The sequence below is a fragment of the Mustela putorius genome, unplaced genomic scaffold (assembly GCF_011764305.1).
Source record: "Mustela putorius furo isolate JIRA1106 unplaced genomic scaffold, ASM1176430v1.1 tig00537275_pilon_pilon_pilon, whole genome shotgun sequence".
In the NCBI taxonomy this organism is placed as follows: Eukaryota; Metazoa; Chordata; class Mammalia; order Carnivora; family Mustelidae; genus Mustela; species Mustela putorius.
Window position 1 is genome coordinate 885,976 of NW_025422413.1, and position 24,918 is coordinate 910,893.

At 36.4% G+C, this 24,918-nt stretch overlaps 1 protein-coding gene across 7 annotated transcripts in view; it reads left to right on the forward strand.

Annotated features, from left to right (window-relative positions):
* Nucleotides 1-24,918, forward strand: part of PSD3 (pleckstrin and Sec7 domain containing 3) — a 624,510-nt gene that overhangs the window by 403,315 nt on the left and 196,277 nt on the right. For all 7 annotated transcript variants that reach the window (XM_004775730.3, XM_004775734.3, XM_004775732.3 and 4 more), the window contains one exon: nt 16,499-16,542. In XM_004775730.3, coding sequence (XP_004775787.1) covers nt 16,499-16,542 — 44 coding nt within the window. The remainder of the gene's footprint in view (nt 1-16,498; nt 16,543-24,918) is intronic.

Genomic DNA, 24,918 nt, shown 5'->3' on the forward strand with positions numbered 1-24,918 from the left:
ATCTCTATGAAAATACCAAGAGCATTTTTCACAGAACTAGAACAAAGAATTATAAAATTTGTGTGGAACCACCAAGGACCTCAAATAGCCAAAAGAGTCTTGGAAAAAAAAAAAAGCAAAGCTGATAGCATCCCAATTCTGGACTTATGCACCTAGATTAATGGAACAGAATAGAAAACCCAGAAATAAACCCACAACTATATGGTCAGTTAATCTTTGACAGCACAGGAAAGAGTAGCCAGTGGGAAAAAGTCTCTTTAACAAATGGTGTTGGGAAAACTGGACAGCTACATACAAAAGAAAGAAATTGGACCTCTTTCTTTCACCATACACAAAAATAAATTTAAAATGGGCTAAAGACTTAAATGTATGACCTGAAACCATGAACATCCCAGAAGAGAACACAGGAAGTAACCTCTTTGACATTGGCTGTAGCAACTTCTTTCTAGATATGTTTTCTGAGTCAAGGGAAACAAAAGCAAAAATAAAGTATTAGAACTACATCAAAATAATAGCTTCTGAGCAGTGGTGGACAAAACTGGAAAGCAGCCTATGGAATGGGAAAAGATATTTGCAAATGACATATCTGATAAAAGGTTAGTATCCAAAATATAAAGAACTTATATAACTCAACACCTGAGAAACAAGTAATCTATTTAAAAATGGGCAGAAGACCTGAACAGCCTAACAGATAACATGGAAAGATGCTTAACATCACTAATCATCAGCGAAATGCACATGGAAAACTACGAGATATCACCTCACACCTGTCAGAATGGCTAAAATCAACCACATAGGAAACAACAGATGTTGGTGAGGATGTGGAGAAAAACGAATGTTTGTGCAATGTTGTTTGGAATGCAAACTGGGGCAGCCGCTGTGGAAGACAGTATGGACATTTCTCGAAAAGTTAAAATAGATCTGCCCTTTGATCCAGCAGTCCCACTACTGGCTATTTACCCAAAGAATAAGAAAACACTAACACAAAGGAGTACATGCACCCCTATGTTTGTAGCAGCATTATTTATGATAGGGAAGATAAGGAAGTAGCCCAAGCGTCCATCTACTGATGTTCAAGAAGCTGTGGTATACACACCCACACACACACAGTGGAATGTTATTCGCCCTAAAAAGAATGAAATCTTGCCATTTGCAACGACATAAATGGAAATAGAGTGTATAATTCTAAGTAAAATAAATCAGAGAAAGATAAATACCATATGATTTCACTGATAAACAAAACAAATGAACAAAGGGAAAAAGAGAAAGAGCAAGAGGAATTAAGAAACTGATTCTTAATTATAGAGAACAAACTGATGATTACTGGGGCGGGGGGGATGGGTTAAATAAGTGATGGGGATTAAGGTTGTACACTCATTGTGTTGAGTACTAGTGATGTATGGATTGTTCAAACTATATTTTACACCCCAAACTAATGCAACACGACTGGAATAATTATGTTAATTAACTGGAATTAAAAAGTTAAAATTTTTAAAAATTTAGGAAAGCATAAAAATTCAAAGAATAAAATGGTTTGTGTATCTTAACTTGTTTAGCAAATACTGAAAAACATAAACTACTTTTTTAAAAGTTATATCTTTCCCAAGACACTACATTTTAGCAGTTATGGGGCTAACTTGTGTTCTGCTGCTGTTTGCTGTCAGAATTTTCTGTCTGTAGTAAAAATGGTCATGAAAGACTGGTCCTCTCTTGGGAAACATTCCTTTATTTGAGATTGTCCTTGTTACTTATTTTTATGGAATGATGATGGTAGTAGATAGTGTTGTGCTTTAGTTTGTTTAAAAAAATTTGTTTCCTCACTTGGCAGAATTTAAAACTTGGCAATTCCATGTGGGTTCCCAAAACCTCTTTAGAATATTTTCCTGTTTATGAAATCCAAAAACCTGGTAGTCACTGGGTTAGATCATTTAATTTGGCTGTATTGATTGTTTTAGATGAAATCTAGTTCCATTTGGTTTGTCTTTCGTTGCTTTGTCTAGTCCATGGAAATGACAGAGAACAAATGCCATGCCTGGTGTTCTCCCTAAATGTCAGAGTCCCCTAATGATCATTTTTTACAAGCCTTTTGTAAAAAGAAATCTGCATGTTACCCACCGGTTTTTTAACAGCACACATTAACTTTGCCATCATATCCATAATCATTAAATAGTTGATCCACTTTTCTTAGGTATTTAAACAATACTGCATGCATTTTATAAAGACACTTAGAATTTGTTTTCCTTATGTTCTAAAATTATGAAGCATCTTTATTATGGTACAAGCCTGGTAGTTCTTAACAAGTAAGGTTTACCCACAGGAAGGTCTAACAACTGATTATAGCAAGTATACTTCAGTTTTTGAATTTAATAATTGAAGTTATTGGTATATTTCTTCAAAAGAATGGCTTAGCTATCTAAATCCAAACAAGTTTTTGATAAATAAGTTATACTGCAAGAGGATTAAGTTATAAGAATTAAAAGCAAAATCGAGATAATTATAAATGCGATGAGTCTGAAAATCATGAATAGTCTGAATCAGATCAGAGGATAGTTAGACATTTGCTGAAGAATATTTTGGATGTTCATCGTAACTCACATGGAAGAATGTGGTGATTCACTAAGAACATAGCTACATTAACTTTTCCCAAGCTGTCTGGCTCTAAAGATTGCTATATTAAGTTACAGCTGTATAATGTTTTTGTATACTAGTTTTTAATGCCCACATTGGTTTGAAACATGGAGGGTACTTATAAAATATGTGTTGCAGTCTTTCTATCTTTCATGAGAATCTCACTTAATGAGAGTACCTCTTCTGCCTGGAATCCATACCGCTTCTTATGAGTGTTTTGACAGGGTCATGGCAAGGTTATTTAGGGAAGGACAAAGAAGAAAGTGTAAAGTAGTGAATAAAAATATGGGTTCTGGAGTCAGTCTTATGTTTGAGTTCCAGTTTTGCCACTTACTAATAACTTCGTCACTGGAATAAGGTTGCCAGACTTAGCAAATAAAAATACAGAAAACCCAGCTAAATGTGAAGTGCAGATAAATTATAATATTTAGCACAAATATCTCTCATGCCAAGTTTGGGGACATATTTAAGTCATTCATTGTTTATCTGAACTTAACATTTAACTTGGCATCCTGAATTTGATCTGACAGCCTACAGCATTCAGCAAGTAACAGTCCACCTTATTCCCAGCCTTAAGATCAATGGAGTAAATTATACTTGTAGAGGGTTAAGTTAAATAATGTACAGAAGTGCTCAGTTCACAGTCCAGTGCACAGTAGCACTCAATAAATGTCAAATATATAGAAGACCTTCTTCCAGTTGTCACACATCTAACGTGGCATCCTAAAACAGATAGGGCTCTAGCACTAAAATGTTGTTAGACATTCATTTGGAGTTCTGTGCCAAATTCTAAGATCCTTGAGTGAAGAGTATACTAGTCTGAGTGGTCAGAAACTTTGTACTCTTGTGTTTTAAAATTTGGGGAGGAAGAATTATATAGCCCAGGCTAGTTTGGATACACAGGTGGAAATAGGAAGTGAACGCCTATATTTTTTAAAGAAATCAACGGTCAAGGAAAAAATTATAAAGGCTTTAGAGTCTAACTGCCTATGATTCCATTTTGAGATCTGCCACTTAATAGCACTTAAAGCCTATGCACTCTATTTCCCTTCTCTGTAAAATGGGAATAATACCTGTGGGTAGTGGTAAATGATGATGTAGGTTATTTATAACCCTAGGAACAGGTCTTGGCACTTGTTAACCACTCAGTAAATCTTAGTTTGTTGGCATAATTTGTCCGTGATGCCAAACTGCCTGTTTGTTTCAGAATAAGTGATTCTCCCAATGCCCAGCGTATGTTTGCCATGGGATATTGATTGGCTAAGGGGCATGGAATGGATACATTTAGATATCTAAATTCAGATGTTCTATAAAATCTGAGGAGGGCAGAAGTAGACTGCATGTAAGAAAAGTAGTTCTTTTTATTTACGTGTCACTTAGCCAGTGTACAAATGGTTTCATATCATCTCCACAATTCTGTGAGGTAGGTGTTTTACTGTCTGCAGATGAAGAAAGCAGAGGGTTAGTGTTAGTGGCCAAAAGTCATAACAGGTGATCCAAGAGGCAGGTTTGGTACGAGTCTACTGGTTTCTAGTTCATTGTTCTTTTTTCTACATTTACTGATTCCTATCATAATTGCTGTATTAGGATTATCAGCATTGAGGTCTTTGTCTTCTCAATTTTTTTTTTTTAACGTTTGCTGTGGTTGAGACAATTTATGAGGCACTGTGAAGACAAAAGAGAGGCAGTAGACTTGATTACATGTGCAAGAAGTTTAAAATTTATTATCATCTAGTTTTCAGTTGAAATGATGCATACATGCTATGGTAAACATTCAAATAGTGTAGGTTATCCATTGAAAATTCTCTCTCTGTCCCCATTTCCCCAATCGCCCTCTCCAGAGGCAATCACCGTCAGTGGTTTCTTCTGTATTTCATAAAGGTTCTTTGTAAACATTATGTTTATATATTTATATTTATATACATGTACACTGCTTTATACCTTTATTCTTTTAACGATATATTGTAATGTATCTACTTCATTTTTAGTTTAAATGACTTTAAATACTAATGGGTGACAGTATATCTCTGGTTCTATTGTTAAAACTGTCTTATCCAATTTTTTATTTGTGTTTGAGGCATGTAAAAATGGGCCACCCTTCTCCCGTAATTTAGGAAGATAGCCTGATACATCCCAGATCTGCCACTGCCATTACCTCAGTCTCCAGGTCACATCATTTCTAACCAGATGCCACCAGTCTTTCTGCTACTTCCCTTGCTCTCTTCTAGTTCTTTCTCCACACAGAAACCAGGATGACCTGTAAGAACATGAACTAGAGCAGGTCTCTCCTCCATGGTTGCCCAGCACACACAGAAGTTCTTTGTTTTCTGGTCAAAAAACCCTATGTGACCTGTCTACCTATTTGCCCTTGCAACAGGCCTTCATACTCACCATGCTCAGTTACACCAAGGAGCTACTTACCGATCTTCCCTTTATCTTTGTGAAGCTGCTCTTTGTCACTCATTAAATTTCCTTGCATAAAAGTTTTCTTGTCCATCCTGTTGAAAGCTAGTCTTTTAATATCTTATGGTAATTATCTAGAAGTGTACCAGAAAATGACAGAATCATCTTGCTGTTTGTGTTTTCTTATTCCTTTATTGTCTGTTTCCACCCCACTCTATCTAAGTTCTTTGCTTGTGTTTTTCACCACTGAACTTTCAGTGCCTATATTAATACTTGACAACCTGATAAGTAGTAGAGACTCAGTAAATATTTGACTGAATATATGAATGAATGAGTGAATAGTTTTAAGAGATTTGTTTAGACTATATTGTTACAAGTGTTGCAACTATTTACTGTACTATTGATGTTACATAGGAATTAACGTGTTCTGGTAGTGAAGAAGGAAACTATACTATTTTGTATACTTATACTGTATATTATACTATTATAGAAAAAAATTATCGGTAGTTATAAAAAATAGTTTAAAAAAGTTACTTAAAAATTTCCTCTGACATATTAGCATATGTTATGATAAAATATTTGTTGTAGTTATTGTACAATAAATATGAATTATGTGACCTGTGCCATTTGAAACAGTTTATGAAGATTCAGTGATGTTGAAGATAATTTGAACTACCATCAATTCATGTTGTCTGTGATAAGTTTTAGGTGTACAACATAATGATTTGATATTTCTATATATTATAAAATGATCACCTTACATAGTTATAGAACATTTTTTTTCCTTGTGATGGTGAATTTTAACTTAATCCACTCTCTTAACAATTTTCAAATATGCAGTAGAGTATGAACTATATTCACCATGCTGCACATTACATCCCCATAACTTATTTTTGTAACTGGAAGTTAGTACCTTTTGACCCCTTCACCCATTTTATTCACCTCTCAATCTGGCAACCATCAGTCTATTCTATGTATCTACAAACTTGCATTTTTGGTTTGTTGTTTTTGTTTTAGATTCCACATATATGTGATATCATACAGTATTTGCCCTTCTCTGTTTGACTTGTTTCATCTAGCATAATGCCCTCGAGGTCCATACATATTGTATCAGATAGCAAGATTTCACTCTTTTATGGCTGAATAATATTTCATCATATATACGCCACACCTTATCCATTCATCTGTCAGTGGATACCTAGGTTGTTTCTGTATCTTAGTGATTGTAAATAATGCTGCAGTAATCAGGGGGCTGTGTATATCTTTTTGAATTAGTACTTTTTATTTTCTTTGGATAAATGCCAGGAACTGGAATTACAGGATCATATGATATCTCTAGTTTTAATATTTTTGAGGAACCTCTCTGATGTTCTCCATAGTGACTGCACCGATATACATTCCCACCAACAATGCACTAGGGTTCCTTTTACTCTGCATCCTTGTCAGCATTTGTTCTCTCTTGTCTTTTTGATACTAGCCATTTTAACAGGTGTGAGGTGATAATTCATTGTGGTTTTTATTTACATTTCCCTGATAATTAGTGCTATTGAGCATCTTTTCATGTACCTGCTGGCCATCTCTTTGGTAGGGGGATGTCTATTCAGGTCCTCTTTGGAAAAATGCCTATTTAGATCCTCTGCCCATATTTTAATTGGATTTTTTTCTGCTGTTGAGTTATGTATATTATATTTTACATATTAAACCCTAATCACATATATGATTTGCAAATATTTTTTTCCCATTCAGTAGGTTGCCTTTTTATTTTGTTGATGATTCCTTTGCTCTGCAGAAGCTTTTTAGTTTGATACAGTCCCACTTAACTAATTGCAACTCTTTGCTCCTTTGCAAAGGCAAAACCATCATTACCAATACTGGCATAAAAGAACTTACTCTCTATGTCTTCTTCTAGGAGTTTTATGATTTTAGGCCTTACATTCAAGTTTGTAATCCTTTTTGTGTTAAAATTTATGTATGGTATAAGATAGTGGTCCAGTTTCATTCCTTTGCATGTAGCAGTCCAATTTTCCCATCACAATTTATTGATTAGACTGTACTTTCTCCATTTCAGATTTTTGGCTTCTTTGTCATAAATTAATAGATCATATATATATGGATTTTTTTCCTGGGCTTTCTATTCCATTGATCTGTGAAATCTGTTTTCATGCCAGGATCATGCTGCTTAGTTATTGTAGTTAGTTGTTGTAACATAGTTTGAAATCAGAGAGTATGATGCCTCCAACTTTGTTCTTTCTCAATTGTTTTGGCTGTTTGAGGTCTTTTGTGGTTCTTTCCATCTTTTAGAATTGTTTGTTCTATTTCTTTAAAAATACCATTGGAATTTTTATTTGGATTGCACTAAAGTGGAAGACTGCTTTGGATACAATGGACATTTTAATGGTATTCTTCCAGTCCCTGAACACATAATATCTTAACATTTATTTGTATCTTCTATAGTTTCTTTCATTAATATCTTACAGTTTTCACTGTATAGGTCTTTTACCTTCTTGGTGAAATTTACTCCTAGGTATTAGATTCTTTTTGATGTAATTATAAAGTAGAATTATTTTAATTTCTCTTTCTGATTCTTTGTTATTAGTGTTAGAAACACTACAGTTTTTCATATATTGACTTTGTATCCTGCAGCTTTATTGAACCCTTTTATTAGATCCACTACTTTTTTTGATGGAGTCTTCAGGGTTTTTTATATGTAATACCATGTCATCTGCAAATAATGATCATTTTACTTACTTTTTTATTTCCTCAACTTGAATGCCTTTTATTTCTTTTTCTTACCTAATTGCTCTAGCTGGGACTTCCAGTACTGTTGTCAATAAAAGTGGCAAGTTTAAGTATCTTTGTCTTGTTCCTGACTTGAGGAAAAGTTTTGAGCCTTTTCACTGCTGAGTAGTATGTTAGTTGTGCACTTGTCATATATGGCCTTTATTTTGTTAGGGGATCTATTTACAGTTTTAGAAAGTGAGAAAAAAATTCTAGTTAAAATTGTTGCTTAAAAAGGAACTTAGTGGGGCACCTGGGTGGCTCAGTGGATTAAGCCGCTACCTTTGGCTCAGGTCATGATCTCCGTGTCCTGGGATTGAGCCCCGCATCGGGCCCTCTGCTCAGCGGGGAGCCTGCTTCCCCCTCTGTCTCTGCCTGCCTCTCTGCCTACTTGTGATCTCTCTCTCTGTCAAATAAAATAAATAAAATCTTAAAAAAAAAAAAAAGGAACTTAGTACAGATATTGAACCATTATATTGTGTACCTAAAACTAATCTAATGTTCTATGACAATTATACCTCTATTTTTAAAAAAGAAACTTAATGGCTATTTACTATTTGAATTTTTGCATTTGCAATAGTGTCATTCATACTAGCATATTTAAGAACTTTTCCCTAAGACATAGTAGCTAATCAAATGGAAAGCAATTGTAAGGTGTAGTAAAGGCTCTTTAGGGGAAATGTGCTCTGTGTAAATTCTCATAACACCTTACTGACCAACCCATCCCTCAAAATGAATGAATGAAAATACGTGTGTGTATGTATTTGTTTGGAGTATTGCATTAGTAGAAATGTTAATTGGGAATTATAGTTTTATTTATTTTCATGTTTGGTTTAGTGGTACCTCCAGAACTGCTCACCAAATCTTTTGTGTGCCTGTTTGGTATTATCTTTGGCTACGTTTCTTTTCCCTTCAGTAAAAATGAAGGAATGGTGGTTTCTATTTTAGCTCATAAAGATACATTTGACAACAGGCAATCATGCAAGCCCCATGTTCCCCTCTACCCCCTTAGAGAATCAACTCTCTCTCTCTCTGTCAAATAAATGAGTAAAATCTTTAAAAAGTTAATGTCAGTCAGATATATGCTCACCCCCACACTTTAAATCCTTAGATCCAGAGATTGGAGCTGTTTTCCTTCTATAAAATTTTTACTTAAAGAAAATACATTCAGTATCACATCAGATTATTAGATACTGTGGGTGTAAAAGCATCTTGCACATTGTAAATAGGAAGCAAAGTTAGACTGTCTTAGCTGACTAATTCTCCATTAGGTAAAGCTCAGTGAGGTTTAGCATCACATTTTGTCACCCTCACATAAGAGGCCCCTGAAGGCAGAATGTATTTGTCTGCACCTAGCATAATGTCACTCCAGCCAACACAATGCTCTAAAAAATGTTTATGTGATGAATTACACATATTATACCTCTGAGGTATACACATAGTATACCTCAGATTCTCATTCAATAACAAAAGCATTTTTAAATTAGTTTTCTGTTGTCTGTTTTGGGTTTTTGCTGGCACATCTACCCAATTGCGTCAGACAGATAATGGTTTGGTTTTTCTGCCATTGCTGGCTGGGTTTGTTAAGTGCACCACAACAGAAAGTTCAAGTTAATTGTCCAAGACATAGATTTCGATTCTGTTTACTGGTGGCTGGATTCAAAAAACAGATCTAACTACAGATATGGGGAAAAAAACAAAATAAGTTACTTTATATTGAGCATGCTTCTGTCACCCTGAGTGAGAACTAGAGATGAATGTTTATGATGTTGCTTGTAAATATATGTTCTTTAATGCAGTACTCTTTAAACTTTGGTAAATGAAAATTGTCTAGTGGGTTCAGGAACACAGTGACTTAAAGGGGATCAATCTTGAGAAACTCATCTTTAGTACTTTCTCCCTAAGACGGATCTGCCCTATGAATGCTCTGTGGTCCAAGCTTCAGGCTGTTTATTCTGTGCCTCTACTTGACAGTTGCCACTTAAAAAAAGGAGGGGGGTATAGCTCTTACCATAATCTTATTTGGTACATTGAATACACGTAGAATCCTGCAGGAATAGAAGGGGCAAACAAAAAATCCATTCGAAAGACTGATTTTAGGGAAACTTCTAATGTGGAGGGTAATGCAGTTTTTCAGTATTATTCTAAGGCATAGAAAAGAAAATAAAAATAGAACACCATTGCGTTGACCTATTTTTTTAGTTTCTCTAAACAATTTGAAATTTATTTAATTACGAGTTTTATCATTCGTTTTAAAATAACGTCTTTTCAAACATGGTCTCTCTTTGATAATAACATCCAGAGTAGTGCATATTTAATTTTGTACTTAAAAGTCTGCTTAATCTGAATATCTGCATGATATTTGCCTTGGAAAAGATAGCCCTAGTGTAAATGGTGTTAATGGTGTCATAATTCTTCCTGGGTACAAATTTCGCTGTGGTTACTGTCTCACTAAAGGAAATTGGAAGCAATCCAATTTATCTTTTGTACTTTTTATAATAATTGAAAGAACACATAGAGGAAAAAAATCATTGGAGTTTAGAGATGATTGAACTAAAATACATGAATATCGTAGATTGCAAAATGTGCCTCTCTGTGAGGAAGGGGTAGCAGGAAGGGAGAAGGAGGAAGAGAGAGAGAGAGAGAAACTCAGGTTACACAACGCATGGTAATGGGAAAACTTCAGAGAACCATGTGTGGGCTGTCAGCAATGGTGTTGAGCTGTGAATAAAATTGCATTTTATCATCTCAATGAGAAGCAATCAAAAGTTAGGAACAAAGACTTAAAAGTAAATTTAGACCAAGAAACCTTAATCTCTGTAATTTAAGCAATTTACTTTTGCTTTCTCATTCTTAAAATTTAATGAACTTCAAATTTGAAGAATCCTTCTGTCCTGTTTAATCTCAGTGGAGGCATTTGACTGTTGTCTAGCTCCTGGGTTAAACTGCAGGAATTTCACTTAAATAAATATTTGGTAAGAACACCTGCGTGGCTCAGTCAGGTAAGTGCCTGCCTTAGTCCTGGTCAAGGGGGTCCTGGGATCCTTGCTCCACAGGGAGCCTGCTTCTCCTCCTGCCTGCTGCTCCCCCTCCTTGTGTATGCTCTCTCTTTCTCACTCCGACAAATAATAAAGTCTTTAGAAAAAATTTAATTGTTGGTAAATTTGCAAAGTGGTTTTTAACAAGTTCATATAAAAGTCAGGAGTAGAGCATTTAGAAGTATTTATATTTTTTCTCTACTGGGAATCTGATCAGTAGATATGGGATGAGAAGATCTGGGATGGAGCTCAATAATCAATATTTTTTTTTAAATTCTTTGACCGATTTTGAAAGCCACTTAGGTAAGAGATTATGTTTTATCTAGGGACCGACTCTGGAAATATTTCTGAAAATCAGCCTTTCTTTACTTAGATATCTGTCTTACATTTGTACGTTTGTACATTAGTTTCCTAGGGCTGCTATAACGAAGTAACACAAACTTGGTGTCTTAAAACAACAGAAATTTATCTTCTCATAACTTTGGAAACCAGAAGTCTGAAATCAAGTTGTCAACATGCTGTACTCCTCCTGGAATGTCTAGGAGAGAGTCACTGCCTCTTCTAGGTGACGGTGCTGGTTAGCATTCCTTCCCTTGTGCCTGTGTCCATTTGCTGTGTTCATCTTCACATTGCCCTCGCTGCTTCTGTCTTTCTGAAATCTCCCTCTTCCATCTTCTACAGACACCACCCAGCGCAGATCCCCTCCCCATCTCAAGATCATTAACTTAATCACATTTTCAGTCTTTCTGCTAGATACAGAAATGTTTACAGGTTCCAGGGATTAGGACCTGGACATCATCTGAGGGTCCATTACTTAGCCCACCACAATTGTTTATCACCTCACAGCGTATAATACGTATGGGTCACTGTGGTCTTTGAAGGTTGATTTATCCCTAGCTGTCAGTTCATAGCCACTGGGATCTAACAGCCTTTCATGACAATGTTTGCCTACAGACTTTGCTTTCTTGGAGCTAGGTCAAATAACCCCTCACAAAGCCAGGGATAAATTATTTTCCCAAGCTATAGTCTACATCTCCAGTTTCAGCCATTTATATGGCAGATAGCTTTACTTTTAAGTGGACTGAGACTATAGGATCAGTGGCAAACCAGTCAGTCATGGTCACCAAACAAAGGCATTTCAAGCCTGTGTCCTAGAAACAGTGACTTTTGTTGAAAGCTCATCCTTTAGAATATTAGAGTGACCATTATTGAATGTATTCTGAGAGAGGCCTTGTTACCTTTTCACATGGGTCTTGACAAGCCGGGCATTTACGGTACTATAAAGTTTGGTCTTAGGAGGAGAGAATGTAGTTAGTTTTAGTTAGTTGATAAGAGAGAATATAGTTAGTTGAATGAATTTAGTCAATTGATTGCTGAGAAATGTGATTTCTGAGTCAGAGTTTGTGGAAAATAACTATAGGACCTTGAAAGAAGTTAATTACACTGGACTTCATTTTCCTTAATCTATAAAAGGAAGAATTTGTTTGATGATCTCTAAGGCCTCTGTCAGCTCTGAAATCTCATTTTGTTGTTTCTTGAGTGGAAATTTGAGAGTTTTACAAATCATCCCAAAAACATTATTACTAAGAGACTTATGCCATTAGTAGGCAGATACAAATATGACTTTGACTTGGAACTTTCTCAGTTGTGTAATAGGAATATAATGGTATTTGGATGAAATAGTTGATAGAAGAATTCTGCTAGTCCCAGGATTCTGACTTGGCTATATTTTATATTACTGTAAATCACTTTTATGTAGGCTTTATGTATGGTATTTCACACTCAAAAAATTACTTCATACTGATACAGTTTACTAAGATTGAGAATACATTCCCACTTTTAGGTCTTCATGCCTTAGTTCCTTTTTACTGAGTTTGTGGTGCTTTGAAAACATCCAAGTGTGTCTGACATGTGCATCTAATGTTCACGAGAGTTCACAGGAGCTGAAGATAAACCCTCAGGCTCACCCGCATTTAAGTGAAGATAAGGTGTGAGTAACAGGTATTATGCAGAGAGGAGAAAATGCAGGGGACTGTATTGTGTCACAGAAAATAAGGAAGAACATATTTGAGAGTATCCAGTGCTGCAGATGGGCAAAGTGACACAGGAACACTGAAAAGTGGCCTTGAATATAACATGAAAGAAGCAGGTGCACTTATTGTGATCCGTTTTTAATGGAGGAACAGCAAGGAAAGCAGGATTGCCTGATTTGAAGAGAAGACATTAAATGGAAATATTATAGAAACTTCTCTCAGAATTTGGCTAAAATAGGGGCTGAGGACAAAGGGTGATAACAAAATTACAGAAGTGGGGTTTAGGGAGACTTGTACATGTTTGACAGCTGATAGAAAGGAGCTAATAAAAGAGGAGACGTCACCACAGAAAGGGAAGGTATCAGGACCAATTTTAGAGGTTTAGCCTGGTAGAGTCACGATACCCCTTCCCATACCATCAGAAAGGCAGAGAAAATAGATGCCCTTGCCAGATATATTTTAGGAAAGATGGCAAAAAATTAAATGAGACTCATGAATGAAGTCTCTCCTGAAGTTTGAGATGCTAAATATTCAGTGACAATAATTTATGCTCTTGTTTAATTTAGTTTTCACTATCAGTGCTGAACGGGTCACATATAAATAGGGGAGACTGTAAAGCTCAGGAGGATTACACTAGTGACTAAGGCAGTGCTACCCCTTCTTTAATACATACCCCAACTTCCTTGACTTCAGGGTTGGGCCCAGTCATTATACCTCATCTTCCAGCCACATGGATTAGTCCATGGGGAGGACAGGTGATCTAAATCACACCAATTAGAATCTTTTCAAATTGGAGTTAGGGAAAAGAATTGTTTTCTCTTGTTGAGAGACATAAATGATGTAATGGGTATTGCTTGTTATAGAAATGTTTCTTGTGTAGTAAAGGAACAAGGAGTGGAGATGTTTGGGATGGAAAGAGAATAGTTGAGAAGCAAGGAGGAGAGTTTTAAGTGCCTGTGTCCCTGAGGCCAGCTCCATTCATGTTTTTATGATTTGGCTGCATAAACTGTTAGGTGTTAGGGTTTCTTTTTTAGGTACAACAGAGAGGCAGTGGGATAAAGAAGTTGAAGATACTAATAATAAGACTTTTTGATGTGATAAAGCATGGACGAGAATGAAAGGAATGACTGTGGGCTTAAAGACAAATCAGTTCTTAACTAAGCTGAGTGGATAGAAGGATAGGAAATTGTGATGAAGGATATATAAGTTTTAGTTGCATTTCCAAAACCCATTTTCCTTTTTTTTTTTTTTTTAAGAAAAACAGTGTGTCATTATAAGGCACCAGAAAGATTCAAGAAAATCCCTTTGTAATTTTGCAATTGAAAATGATAAGGTTAACATCTACTTTTTAGATTTGTCATGTTATAATATATACATTGGGAGAGGATTACAGTATGGCAAGTTTGTTGAATTTTACAGAATACTTTTATTTACTTTTATATACTTTTTTATATACTTTTACTTTTATATACTTTATAAAAGTTTTTTATTGCATGATATGCATCTGAGCAAGAATTTTCTATTTTGGAACTCAGTACCTTGTTAAGTAAAATATTCTCATGGGCAAAAAAATTTGAAAAAACTTGTTCTAGGACAGAATTGAATGTATTAGAAAATATTTAGATGCTTAGCTATCACTGTCAAGTATATCTACTTTATGAATACATTTTTAAAATTTTACTACATCATTAAATTATTCTAGGTAATTTTGAGTATGGTAGTATATAAAGAACCTTTAATGATCTCTTTTCAACCGCAGTTTCTCACTTAACTCTTACTTGTGGGTTTAAAATGCTCATACAAGTCATGGAGCCCATTAAAAAGACATTTATCCAGCAAGAGTCTCCCAAGGCTTGTTAGATGTCTGCTCTCTCTGCGCTTCCAAATAAGTGCAGCCTCATGAGACATTTAAACAATAGGTTGTTGTAGTTCTTCAGTAAATCTGAGTTCCTCAAAAAGAACATTTAATTTACAGCATGGTCTTTGTGCCTCGGTTTACCCCTTATTTTAATTTGATGTTCTATCAGTTTTTGTATTTGAGGATACATTTTACCATGTCCTGTTAATTATGAAATGCCTCCTAATTTTTATTCGTTTCATAATTATCTGGTATTTAAATTTACTATTGTAGGGGCCCCTGGGTGGCTCACTGGGTTAAACTTACTATTGTAGCCACCCTGCAGAATTCCCACAGAGTTTGTGAAAATACTGGCTAAGGGTACATGAATTAAATCTTAAGTAATATAAAATCAGTAACCTAAATATATTTGTACTGAATCTTTGGTGACTTGAATTTCTCCAAGTCCTTCTTTGAAGGAAAACATTCCAACATCATTATAATGTTAAGATGCACATATCCTTTTCTTCAGTATGTGTTGTGTTGGTTTTATAGCTTAGAGATACGTTTGTGTTTTCTTTTACATCTTACACAAAATTAAGAAAGCACAAATGGGGGGCGCCTGGGTGGCTCAGTGGGTAAAGCCACTGCCTTCGGCTCAGGTCATTATCTCAGGGTCCTGGGATCGAGTACCGCATCGGGCTCTCTGCTCAGCGGGGAGCCTGCTTCCTCCTCTCTTTCTCTCTGCCTGCCTCTCTGCCTACTGGTGATCTCTCTCTCTGTCAAATAAATAAATAAATAATCTTTAAAAAAATAATAATAATAAAAAAAAAAAGAAAGCACAGATGGGAGTAGCATTTTCTTGGGTGGTTGTCATAGTGGAACAACTTGATTACAAGGATCTGATCTTATCTGGGAGAATCAGAGAATCGGGCTGACTGTCATTATCATTACCAAAGCTCTAAAGAAGTTTTCTGTCTTCCCTCTCCACCACTTCAAGCGTACCAGGGTAACACTCACTAATGTAAAGCACAATTATGAAGTTAGACTGATAAAAACTCCATAAGTCGTTGGTATAGAAACTCTGAAGTTATTCTGAGACACTTTTCCATACCTTGGGTTCAGTCCCTCTCATGTGTATCTTGTTCATTAAAATGTTATGAAAACAGTTAAATTTATTACATCAATGAAAAAAGTTGGCATACTTCAGTACCCAAACTAGTGAAACTATAAGACCATATTTTGAATAAGAAAAATAGAGTACATGGTCTAATTTTAATCATATCCTAATATTTTACTGTGGTAAAATGTAACACAGTATTGTGTGTCTTACTTATAAATGCCATTTTTTACTTTGTGCAAAATCTGTTTCACCAAATGCTGTTTACCCTGGGCTTATTTGCTTCACCTGTGTGTTCCTTACTTTCAGAGCCAACAGGGTGACTAACAAGGGGCTTAGGAATTGGTTGCTAACTCGGTCTAGCCTTTTGGCTTTGGTCATTTGCTGAATTAAAAATACTGAACAGAGGGGCACCTGGGTGGTTCAGTGGGTTAAAACCTCGGGCCTTAGGCTTGGGTCATGATCTCAGGGTCCTGGGTTCGAGCCCTGCATCAGGCTCCCTGCTCAGCAGGGAACCTACTCCCCCCGCCTCCACCTGCCTCCCTGCCTACTTGTGATCTCTCTCTCTGTCAAATAAATAAATAAAATCTTTAAAAAAAAATAAATAAAAATATTGAACAGAATGAAAAAAATAATTCCATCTTGTTTTCTCTCTTTACAGGCGCTGTACAACTCTATTAAGAATGAGAAGCTAGAATGGGCAGTGTGAGTATGCTGGCTGTCAGCTTTTTAATACATGATTTACTTGTTCTTTTCTTACTGTCTTTCTTTATGCTTTAGAGGTGATCTTAGAGAAGGATTAAATATGCATGGCCAGTTCTCATTTCAGACCAGTGTCTAACATTGTATAAAACCTTAAGTAAACCCTGAGTATCCCATGTCTTTTTCTGTTTGCTTTTAGTCTAGTTGCCTTGCCTAGAGACAATTAACTTTTTAATGTATCCTTTTAAAAAATAGCTTTCAAAAAGAAAAGCTGATAAATCACCTATAATCCAGAATCTAATACAAATGATTTTGGTACCATCTACTTGTTTTAATTCCCTCTTGCCTATCATCGTAGATCAAGGTTTTCCAAATTTGTATCCAATGTCCCTAATTATACTAAGATACTGAAAAACTTGAAAAATGATAGATTAAATAACCAAAAAAAATATTTTTAACTGCAAAACTTTCAGGAGTTTGTCCAATGCCAATATCCAAGAAAGGAATCAAATTCGCAATGTTTTCTGAACCTTTTCAACAGTATAATGTACTGTGTTTCAAGGTACATACTTTGGGAGATAATATTACAGATAAATTATATCTAACCCTATGTAGACCAACAGTACTACTCATGCTGAACTTTCTCTGATATTTCTTTCACTGGAGCAGTTAGGAATTTAACTTAAAATTATTGTTAACTAAAGTTATCTATAAATTAGGTCAAAATGTTTTTTAAATAGAACTACATGTGAATTTTATTTTTGGTTTCCACTGATATTAAGCATTCATAAATATTTTTCTACCATGTGACCTTACATAGCAGTCTGCATGAACTTAGGTTTATATAATCAGAACTTAGGGGATAAATCTTATTCCTTCATATGTACACTGGAAAAAAGAGGTTTAGCAATTGACTGCATATATCTCACAGATAACAGGTTAGAATGAATTTTTTTAAAAGTACTACTAAACTGTTTCCAGTAACTGTTACCTCATATAGTACTGTTTTAAATTAGGGATTCAGAGTTTAATTTGGAACTAATATTTGCAAGTATATGTGATGTGTCTATATTTATATACATCATGAGACTCAAAGTATATCATTTCAAGGAAAACTTGTTAAGATAATAAGAATTCATGGCCTACCCAAAGTAATCAGTTTTGGACTTTTCTCTAATGAATGAAAGTGGGTTTCCTAGGAAAATTTCATAAATAATATACTTAGAATCTTGCTAAACTATTAAAGGCATATCCTGACCTAAGTAGAGTAACTCCTGTAGTAAAATATAATAAAAATGAAGTATAAATACATTCATACTAAGGGAGAGAATATTTTTCTTTTATTAAGCTATTTTAAAAACCAAATAAATGTACCCTTGAGGATATGTTTTGTAAATCCAAATTCTTACTTTTTTTTCTGTTTTTTTTTTTTTTTCTGGTTGTTAATTTTTTATTTTTTATAAGCATATATTTTTATCCCCAGGGGTACAGGTCTGTGAATCGCCAGGTTTACACACTTCACAGCACTCAGCAAAGCACATACCCTCCCCAATGTCCATAACCCCACCCCCCTTTCCCAACCCCCTCCACCTAGCAACGCTCGCTTTGTTTTGTGAGATTAAGAGTCACTTAGGGTTTGTCTCCCTCCAAATCCCATCTTGTTTCATTGATTCGTCTCCTACCCACTTAAGCCCCCATGTTGCATCACCACTTCCTCATATCAGGGAGAGCATATGATAGTTGTCTTTCTCCCCTTGACTTATTTCGCTAAGCAGGATACGCTCTACTTCCATCCATGTTGTCGCAAATGGCAAGATTTCATTTCTTTTGATGGCTGCATAGTATTCCATTGTGTATATATACCACATCTTCTTGATCCATTCATCTGTTGATGGACATCTAGGTTCTTTCCATAGTTTGGCTATTGTGGACATTGCTGCTATAAACATTCGGGTGCATGTACCCCTTCGGATCACTACGTTTGTATCTTTAGGGTAAATACCCAGTAGTGGAATTGCTGGGTCATAGGGCAGTTCTATTTTCAACATATTGAGGAACTCCATGCTGTTTTCCAGAGTGGTTGCACCAGCTTGCATTCCCACCAACAGTGTAGGAGGGTTCCCCTTTCTCCGCATGCTCGCCAGCATCTGTCATTTCCTGACTTGTTGATTTAAGCCATTCAGACTGGTGTGAGGTGGTATGTCATTGTGGTTTTGATTTGTATTTCCCTGATACCTAGTGATATGGTGCACTTTTTCATGTGTCTGTTGGCCATCTGGATGGGTTCTTTGCAGAAATGTCTGTTCAGATCCTCTGCCCATTTTTTGATTGGATTATTTGTTCTTTGGGTATTGAGTTTGCTAAGTTCTTTGTAGATTTTGGACACTAACCTTTATCTGATATGTCGTTTGCAAATATCTTCTCCCATTCTGTCAGTTGTCTTTTGATTTTGTTAACTGTTTCCTTTGCTGTGCAAAAGCTTTTGATCTTGATGAAATCCCAATAGTTCATTTTTGCCCTTGCTTCCCTTGCCTTTGGCAATGTTTCTAGGAAGATGTTGCTGCGGCTGAGGTTGAAGAGGTTGCTGCCTGTGTTCTCCTCAAGGATTTTGATGGATTCCTTTCACACATTGAGGTCCTTCATCCATTTTGAGTCTATTTTTGTGTGTGGTGTAAGGAAATGGTCCAATTTCATTATTCTGCATGTGGCTGTCAAATTTCCCCAACACCATTTATTGAAGAGGCAGTCTTTTTTCCATTGGACATTCTTTCCTGCTTTGTCGAAGATAAGTTGACTATAGAGATGAGGGTCTATTTCTGGGCTCTCTATTCTGTTCCATTGATCTATGTATCTGTTTTTGTGCCAGTACCATGCTGTCTTGATGATGACAGCTTTGAAATAGAACTTGAAGTCCGGAATTGTGATGCCACCAACTTTGGCTTTCTTTTTCAATATTCCTTTGGCTCTTCGAGGTCTTTTCTGGTTCCATACAAATTTTAGGATTATTTGTTCCCTTTCTTTGAAAACGATGGATGGTACTTTGATAGGAAATGCATTAAATGTGTAGATTGCTTTAGGTAGCATAGACATTTTCACAATATTTATTCTTCCAATCCAGGAGCATTGAACATTTTTCCATTTCTTTGTGTCTTCCTCAATTTCTTTCATGAGTACTTTATACTTTTCTGAGTATAGATTCTTAGCCTATTTGGTTAGGTTTATACCTAGGTTTCTTAAGGTTTGGGGTGCAATTGTAAATGGGATTGACTCCTTAATTTCTCTTTCCTCTGTCTTGTTGTTGGTGTAGAGAAATGCAACTGATTTCTGTGCATTGATTTTATATTCTGACACTTTACTGAATTCCTGACAAGCTCTAGCAGTTTTGGAGTGGAGTCTTTTGGGTTTTCCACATATAGTATTATAGTATCATATCATCTGCGAAGAGTGATAATTTGACTTCTTTGCCGATTTGGATGCCTTTAATTTCCTTTTGTTGTCTGATTGCTGAGGCTAGGACTTCTAGTACTATGTTGAATAGCCGTGGTGATAATGGACATCGCTGACGTGTTCCTGACCTTAGCGGAAAAGCTTTCAGTTTTTCTCCATTGAGAATGATATTTGCGGTGGGTTTTTCATAGATGGCTTTGATAATGTTGAGTTATGTACCCTCTATCCCTACACTTTGAAGAGTTTTGATCAGGAAGGGATGCTGTACTTTGTCAAATGCTTTTTCAGCATCTATTGAGATGGTTCTTGTTCTTTCTTTTATTAATGTATTGTATCACATTGATTGCTTTATGGATGTTGAACTAACCTTGCTCCTAGAATAAATCCCACTTGGTCGTGATGAATAATACTTTCAATGTACTGTTGGATCCTATTGGCTAGTATTTTGGTGAGAATTTTCGCATCTTTGTTCATAAAGGATATCGGGCTGTAGTTCTCTTTTTTGATGGGATCCTTGTCTGCTTTTGGGATCAAGGTGATGCTGGCCTCATAAAATGAGTTTGGAAGTTTTCCTTCCATTTCTATTTTTTGGAACAGTTTCAGGAGAATAGGAATTAGTTCTTCTTTAAATGTTTGGTAGATTTCCCCCGGGAAGCCGTCTGGCCCTGGGCTTTTGTTTGTTTGGAGATTCTTAATGATTGTTTCAATCTCCTTACTGGTTATGGGTCTGTTCAGGCTTTCTATTTCTTCCTGGTTCAGTTGTGGTAGTTTATATGTCTCTAGGAATGCATCCATTTCTTCCAGATTGTCAAATTTATTGCCGTAGAGTTGCTCATAGTATGTTCTTATAATAGTTTGTATTTCTTTGATGTTAGTTGTGATCTCTCCTCTTTCATTCATGATTTTATTTATTTGGGTCCTTTCTCTTTTCTTTTTGATAAGTCGGGCCAGGGGTTTATCAATTTTATTAATTCTTTCAAAGAACCAGCTCCTAGTTTCATTGATTTGTTCTATTGTTTTTTTGGTTTTATTTCATTGATTTCTGCTCTGATCTTTATGATTTCTCTTCTCCTGCTGGGCTTAGGGTTTCTTTCTTGTTCTTTCTCCAGCTCCTTTAGGTGTAAGGTTAGGTTGTGTACCTGAGACCTTTCTTGTTTCTTGAGAAAGGCTTGTTCCGCTATATATTTTCCTCTCAGGACTGCCTTTGTTGTGTCCCACAGATTTTGAACCGTTGTATTTTCATTATCATTTGTTTCCATGATTTTTTTCAATTCTTCTTTAATTTTCCGGTTGACCCATTCATTCTTTAGAAGGATGCTGTTTCGTCTCCATGTATCTGGGTTCTTTCCAAACTTCCTCTTGTGCTTGAGTTCTAGCTTCAGAGCATTGTGGTCTGAAAATATGCAGAGAATGATCCCAATCTTTTGATACCGGTTGAGTCCTGATTTACGACTGAGGATGTGATCTATTCTGGAGAATGTTCCATGTGCACTAGAGAAGAATGTGTATTCTGTTGCTTTGGGATGAAATGTTCTGAATATATCTGTGATGTCCATCTGGTCCAGTGTGTCGTTTAAGGCCTTTATCTCCTTGTTGATCTTTTGCTGGGATGATCTGTCCATTTTAGTGAGGGGAGTGTTAAAGTCCCCTACTATTATTGTATTATTGTTGATGTGTTTCTTTGATTTTGTTATTAATTGGTTTATATAGTGGGCTGCTCCCACGTTGGGGGCATAGATATTTAAAATTGTTAGATCTTCTTGTTGGACAGACCGTTTGAGTATGATATAATGTCCTTCCTCATCTCTTATTATAGTCTTTGGCTTAAAATCTAATTGATCTGATATAAGGATTGCCACTCCTGCTTTCTTCTGATGTCCATTAGCATGGTAAATTCTTTTCCACCCCCTCACTTTAAATCTGGAAGTGTCTTCGGGCTTAAAATAAGTTTCTTGGAGGCAAGATATAGATGGGTTTTGTTTTTTTATCCATTCTGATACCCTTTGTCTTTGATTGGGGCATTTAGCCCATTAACATTCAGGGCAACTATTAAGAGATATGAATTTAGTGCCATTGTATTGCATGTAAGGTGACTGTTACTGTATATTGTCTCTGTTCCTTTCTGATCTACCACTTGTAGGCTCTCTCTTTGCTTTGAGGGCCCCTTTCAATATTTCCTGTAGAGCTGGATTGGTGTTTGCAAATTCTTTCAGTTTTAGGTTTCCTGGAAGCTTTTAATCTCTCCTTCTATTTTCGATGATAGCCTAGCTGGATATAGTATTCTTGGCTGCATGTTTTTCTTGCTTAGTGCTCTGAAAATAACATGCCAGCTCTTTCTGGCCTGGCAGGTCTCTGTGGATAAGTCAGCTGCCAATCTAATATTTTGACCATTGTATGTTACAGACTTCTTTTCCCGGGCTGCTTTCAGGATTTTCTCTTTGTCACTAAGACTTGTAAATTTTACTATTAGGTGACGGGGTGTGGGCCTATTCTTATTGATTTTGAGGGGCGTTCTCTGCATCTCCTGAATTTTGATGCTCGTTCCCTTTGCCATATTGGGGAAATTCTCCCCAATAATTCTCTCCAGTATACCTTCTGCTCTCTCTCTCTCTCTCTCTCTTCTTCTTCTGGAATCCCAATTATTCTAATGTTGTTTCGTCTTATGGTGTCACTTATCTCTCGAATTCTCCCCTCGTGGTCCAGTAGCTGTTTGTCCCTCTTTTGCTCAGCTTCTTTATTCTCTGTCATTTGGTCTTCTATATCGCTAATTCTTTCTTCTGCCTCATTTATCCTGGCAGGGAGAGCCTCCATTTTTGATTGCACCTCTTTAATAGCTTTTTTGATTTCAACTTGGTTAGATTTTAGTTCTTTTATTTCTCCAGAAAGGGCTTTTATATCTCCCGAGAGGGTTTCTCTAATATCTTCCATGCCTTTTTCGAGCCCGGCTAGAGCCTTGAGAACTGTCATTCTGAACTCTAGATCTGACATATTACCAATGTCTGTATTGAGTAGTTCCCTAACCTTTGGTACTGCCTCTTGTTCTTTAATTTGTGGTGAATTTTTCTGCTTTGTTATTTTGTCCAGATAAGAGTATATGAAGGAGCAAGTAAAATACTAAAAGGGTGGCAACAACCCCAGGAAAATATGCTTTAACCAAATCAGAAGAGATACCAAATCGTGAGGGAGGAGAAAGGGGATTAAACAGAGGTTCAAAAAGAAAGAAAGAAAGGAAAAAAAAAGAAATAAAAAAAGAAAACGAATAAAGAAAAGTATAAAAAAGAAAAAATATATATATTAGATAAACTAGTTAAAAAACTTTAAAAAAGAAAAGGGTAAAAGTTAAAAAAAAATTTAGCTGAAGAAGAGAAAAAAAATGAAAAAGAAAAAAATTAACTGCAAGACTGAAAAATCACATGGAGAAAGCCATGAGTTCCGTGCTTTGCTTTCTTCTCCTCTGGAATTCTGCTGCTCTCCTTGGTGTTGAAACCGCACTCCTTGGTAGGTGAACTTGGTTTTGGCTGGATTTCTTGTTGATCTTCTGGGGGAGGGGCCTGGTGTAGTGATTCTCAAGTGTCTTTGCCCCAGGCGGAATTGCACCGCCTTTACCAGGGCCCGGGCTGAGTAATCCGCTCAGGTTTGCTTTCAGGAGCTGTTGTTCCCTGAGCGCTTTCCTTAAAGTTCCGGAGGACGGGAATGAACATGGAGGCCTCCCAGTCTCTGGCCCAGAGGAGCTTAGAGCTCAGGGCCCCACTCCTCAGTGCACCCTCAGAGAACAGCACCCAGTAACTCCCGTCTGCCTGACCTCCAGCCGCGGTCCGAGCTCACTGAGCCTGCAGCTGGTTCAAGGTAACCCTGAGCTGTGAGCTTACTGTCGGCTCTGTCTCTGTTGCTGGTTTTCCTGTTCCAATACCCACAAGCTCTGCGACACTCAGACACCCCCGATCCTTCTGTGACCCTGTGGGACCTGAGGCCATGCTGACCCCACATGTGCTTCGCCCCGGTTTAGCCTCTGGAGTGATGTCCCTCAGCAGAACAGACTTTTAAAAGTCCTGATTTTGTGCTCCGTTGTTCTGCTGCTTGCCGGGATCCGGTCCCTCCCCCAGGGGTCTATCTTCCCGTTGCTTTGGATTCACTTCTCTGCCTGTCCTACCTTTCAAAAAGTGGTTGTTTTTCCTGTTTCTAGAATTGCTGTTCTTCTTCTCTTCGATCTGCCGATGGATTTACAGGTGTTTTCAATCTTTAGATAAGCTATCTAGCTGATCTTCTGCTAGCTGAAGTAGTCTCAGCCTGCTATTTCTCCGCCATCTTGACTCCTCCCCCCTGGAAATCCAAATTCTTGATAAATTACAATTTGTTACACAGTAGGTTTTATATATATATTATGCATAATGGAAATTTGGTTTAAGAAAGTATCTCTTTCTTAATGTCAGTATAGTTAACATAGAATGTTATATTAGTTTCAGGTGTACAATATAGTGATTCAGCAATTCTGTGTTACCCAGTGCTCTTCATGATAAGTGTAGTCTTAATCCCCTTCACCTATTGCCCATTCCCCCAACTCACCTCCACTCTGTGAACCACCAGTTTGTCCTCTGTAGTTTAGTCTTGGTTTTGGCTCTTTTTTTTCTTTGTTCATTTGTTTTATTTCTTAAATTCCATACATGAGTGAAAGCATATGGTATTTGACTTTCTTTGACTGCCTTATTTCACTCAACATTGTAGTTGAGTAGTTCCATCCATGTCATCACAAGAGGAAGACTTTGTTTTTTATGTCTGAGGACTATATATACCACATCTTCTTTATCTTTAATCTATCGATGGATGCTGGGGCTGCTTCCTTATCTTAGCTATTGTAAATAATGGTGTAATAAACATAGGAATGCACATACCTTTTCGATTTAGTGTTTTTTGTATTCTTTGGGTAAATACCCA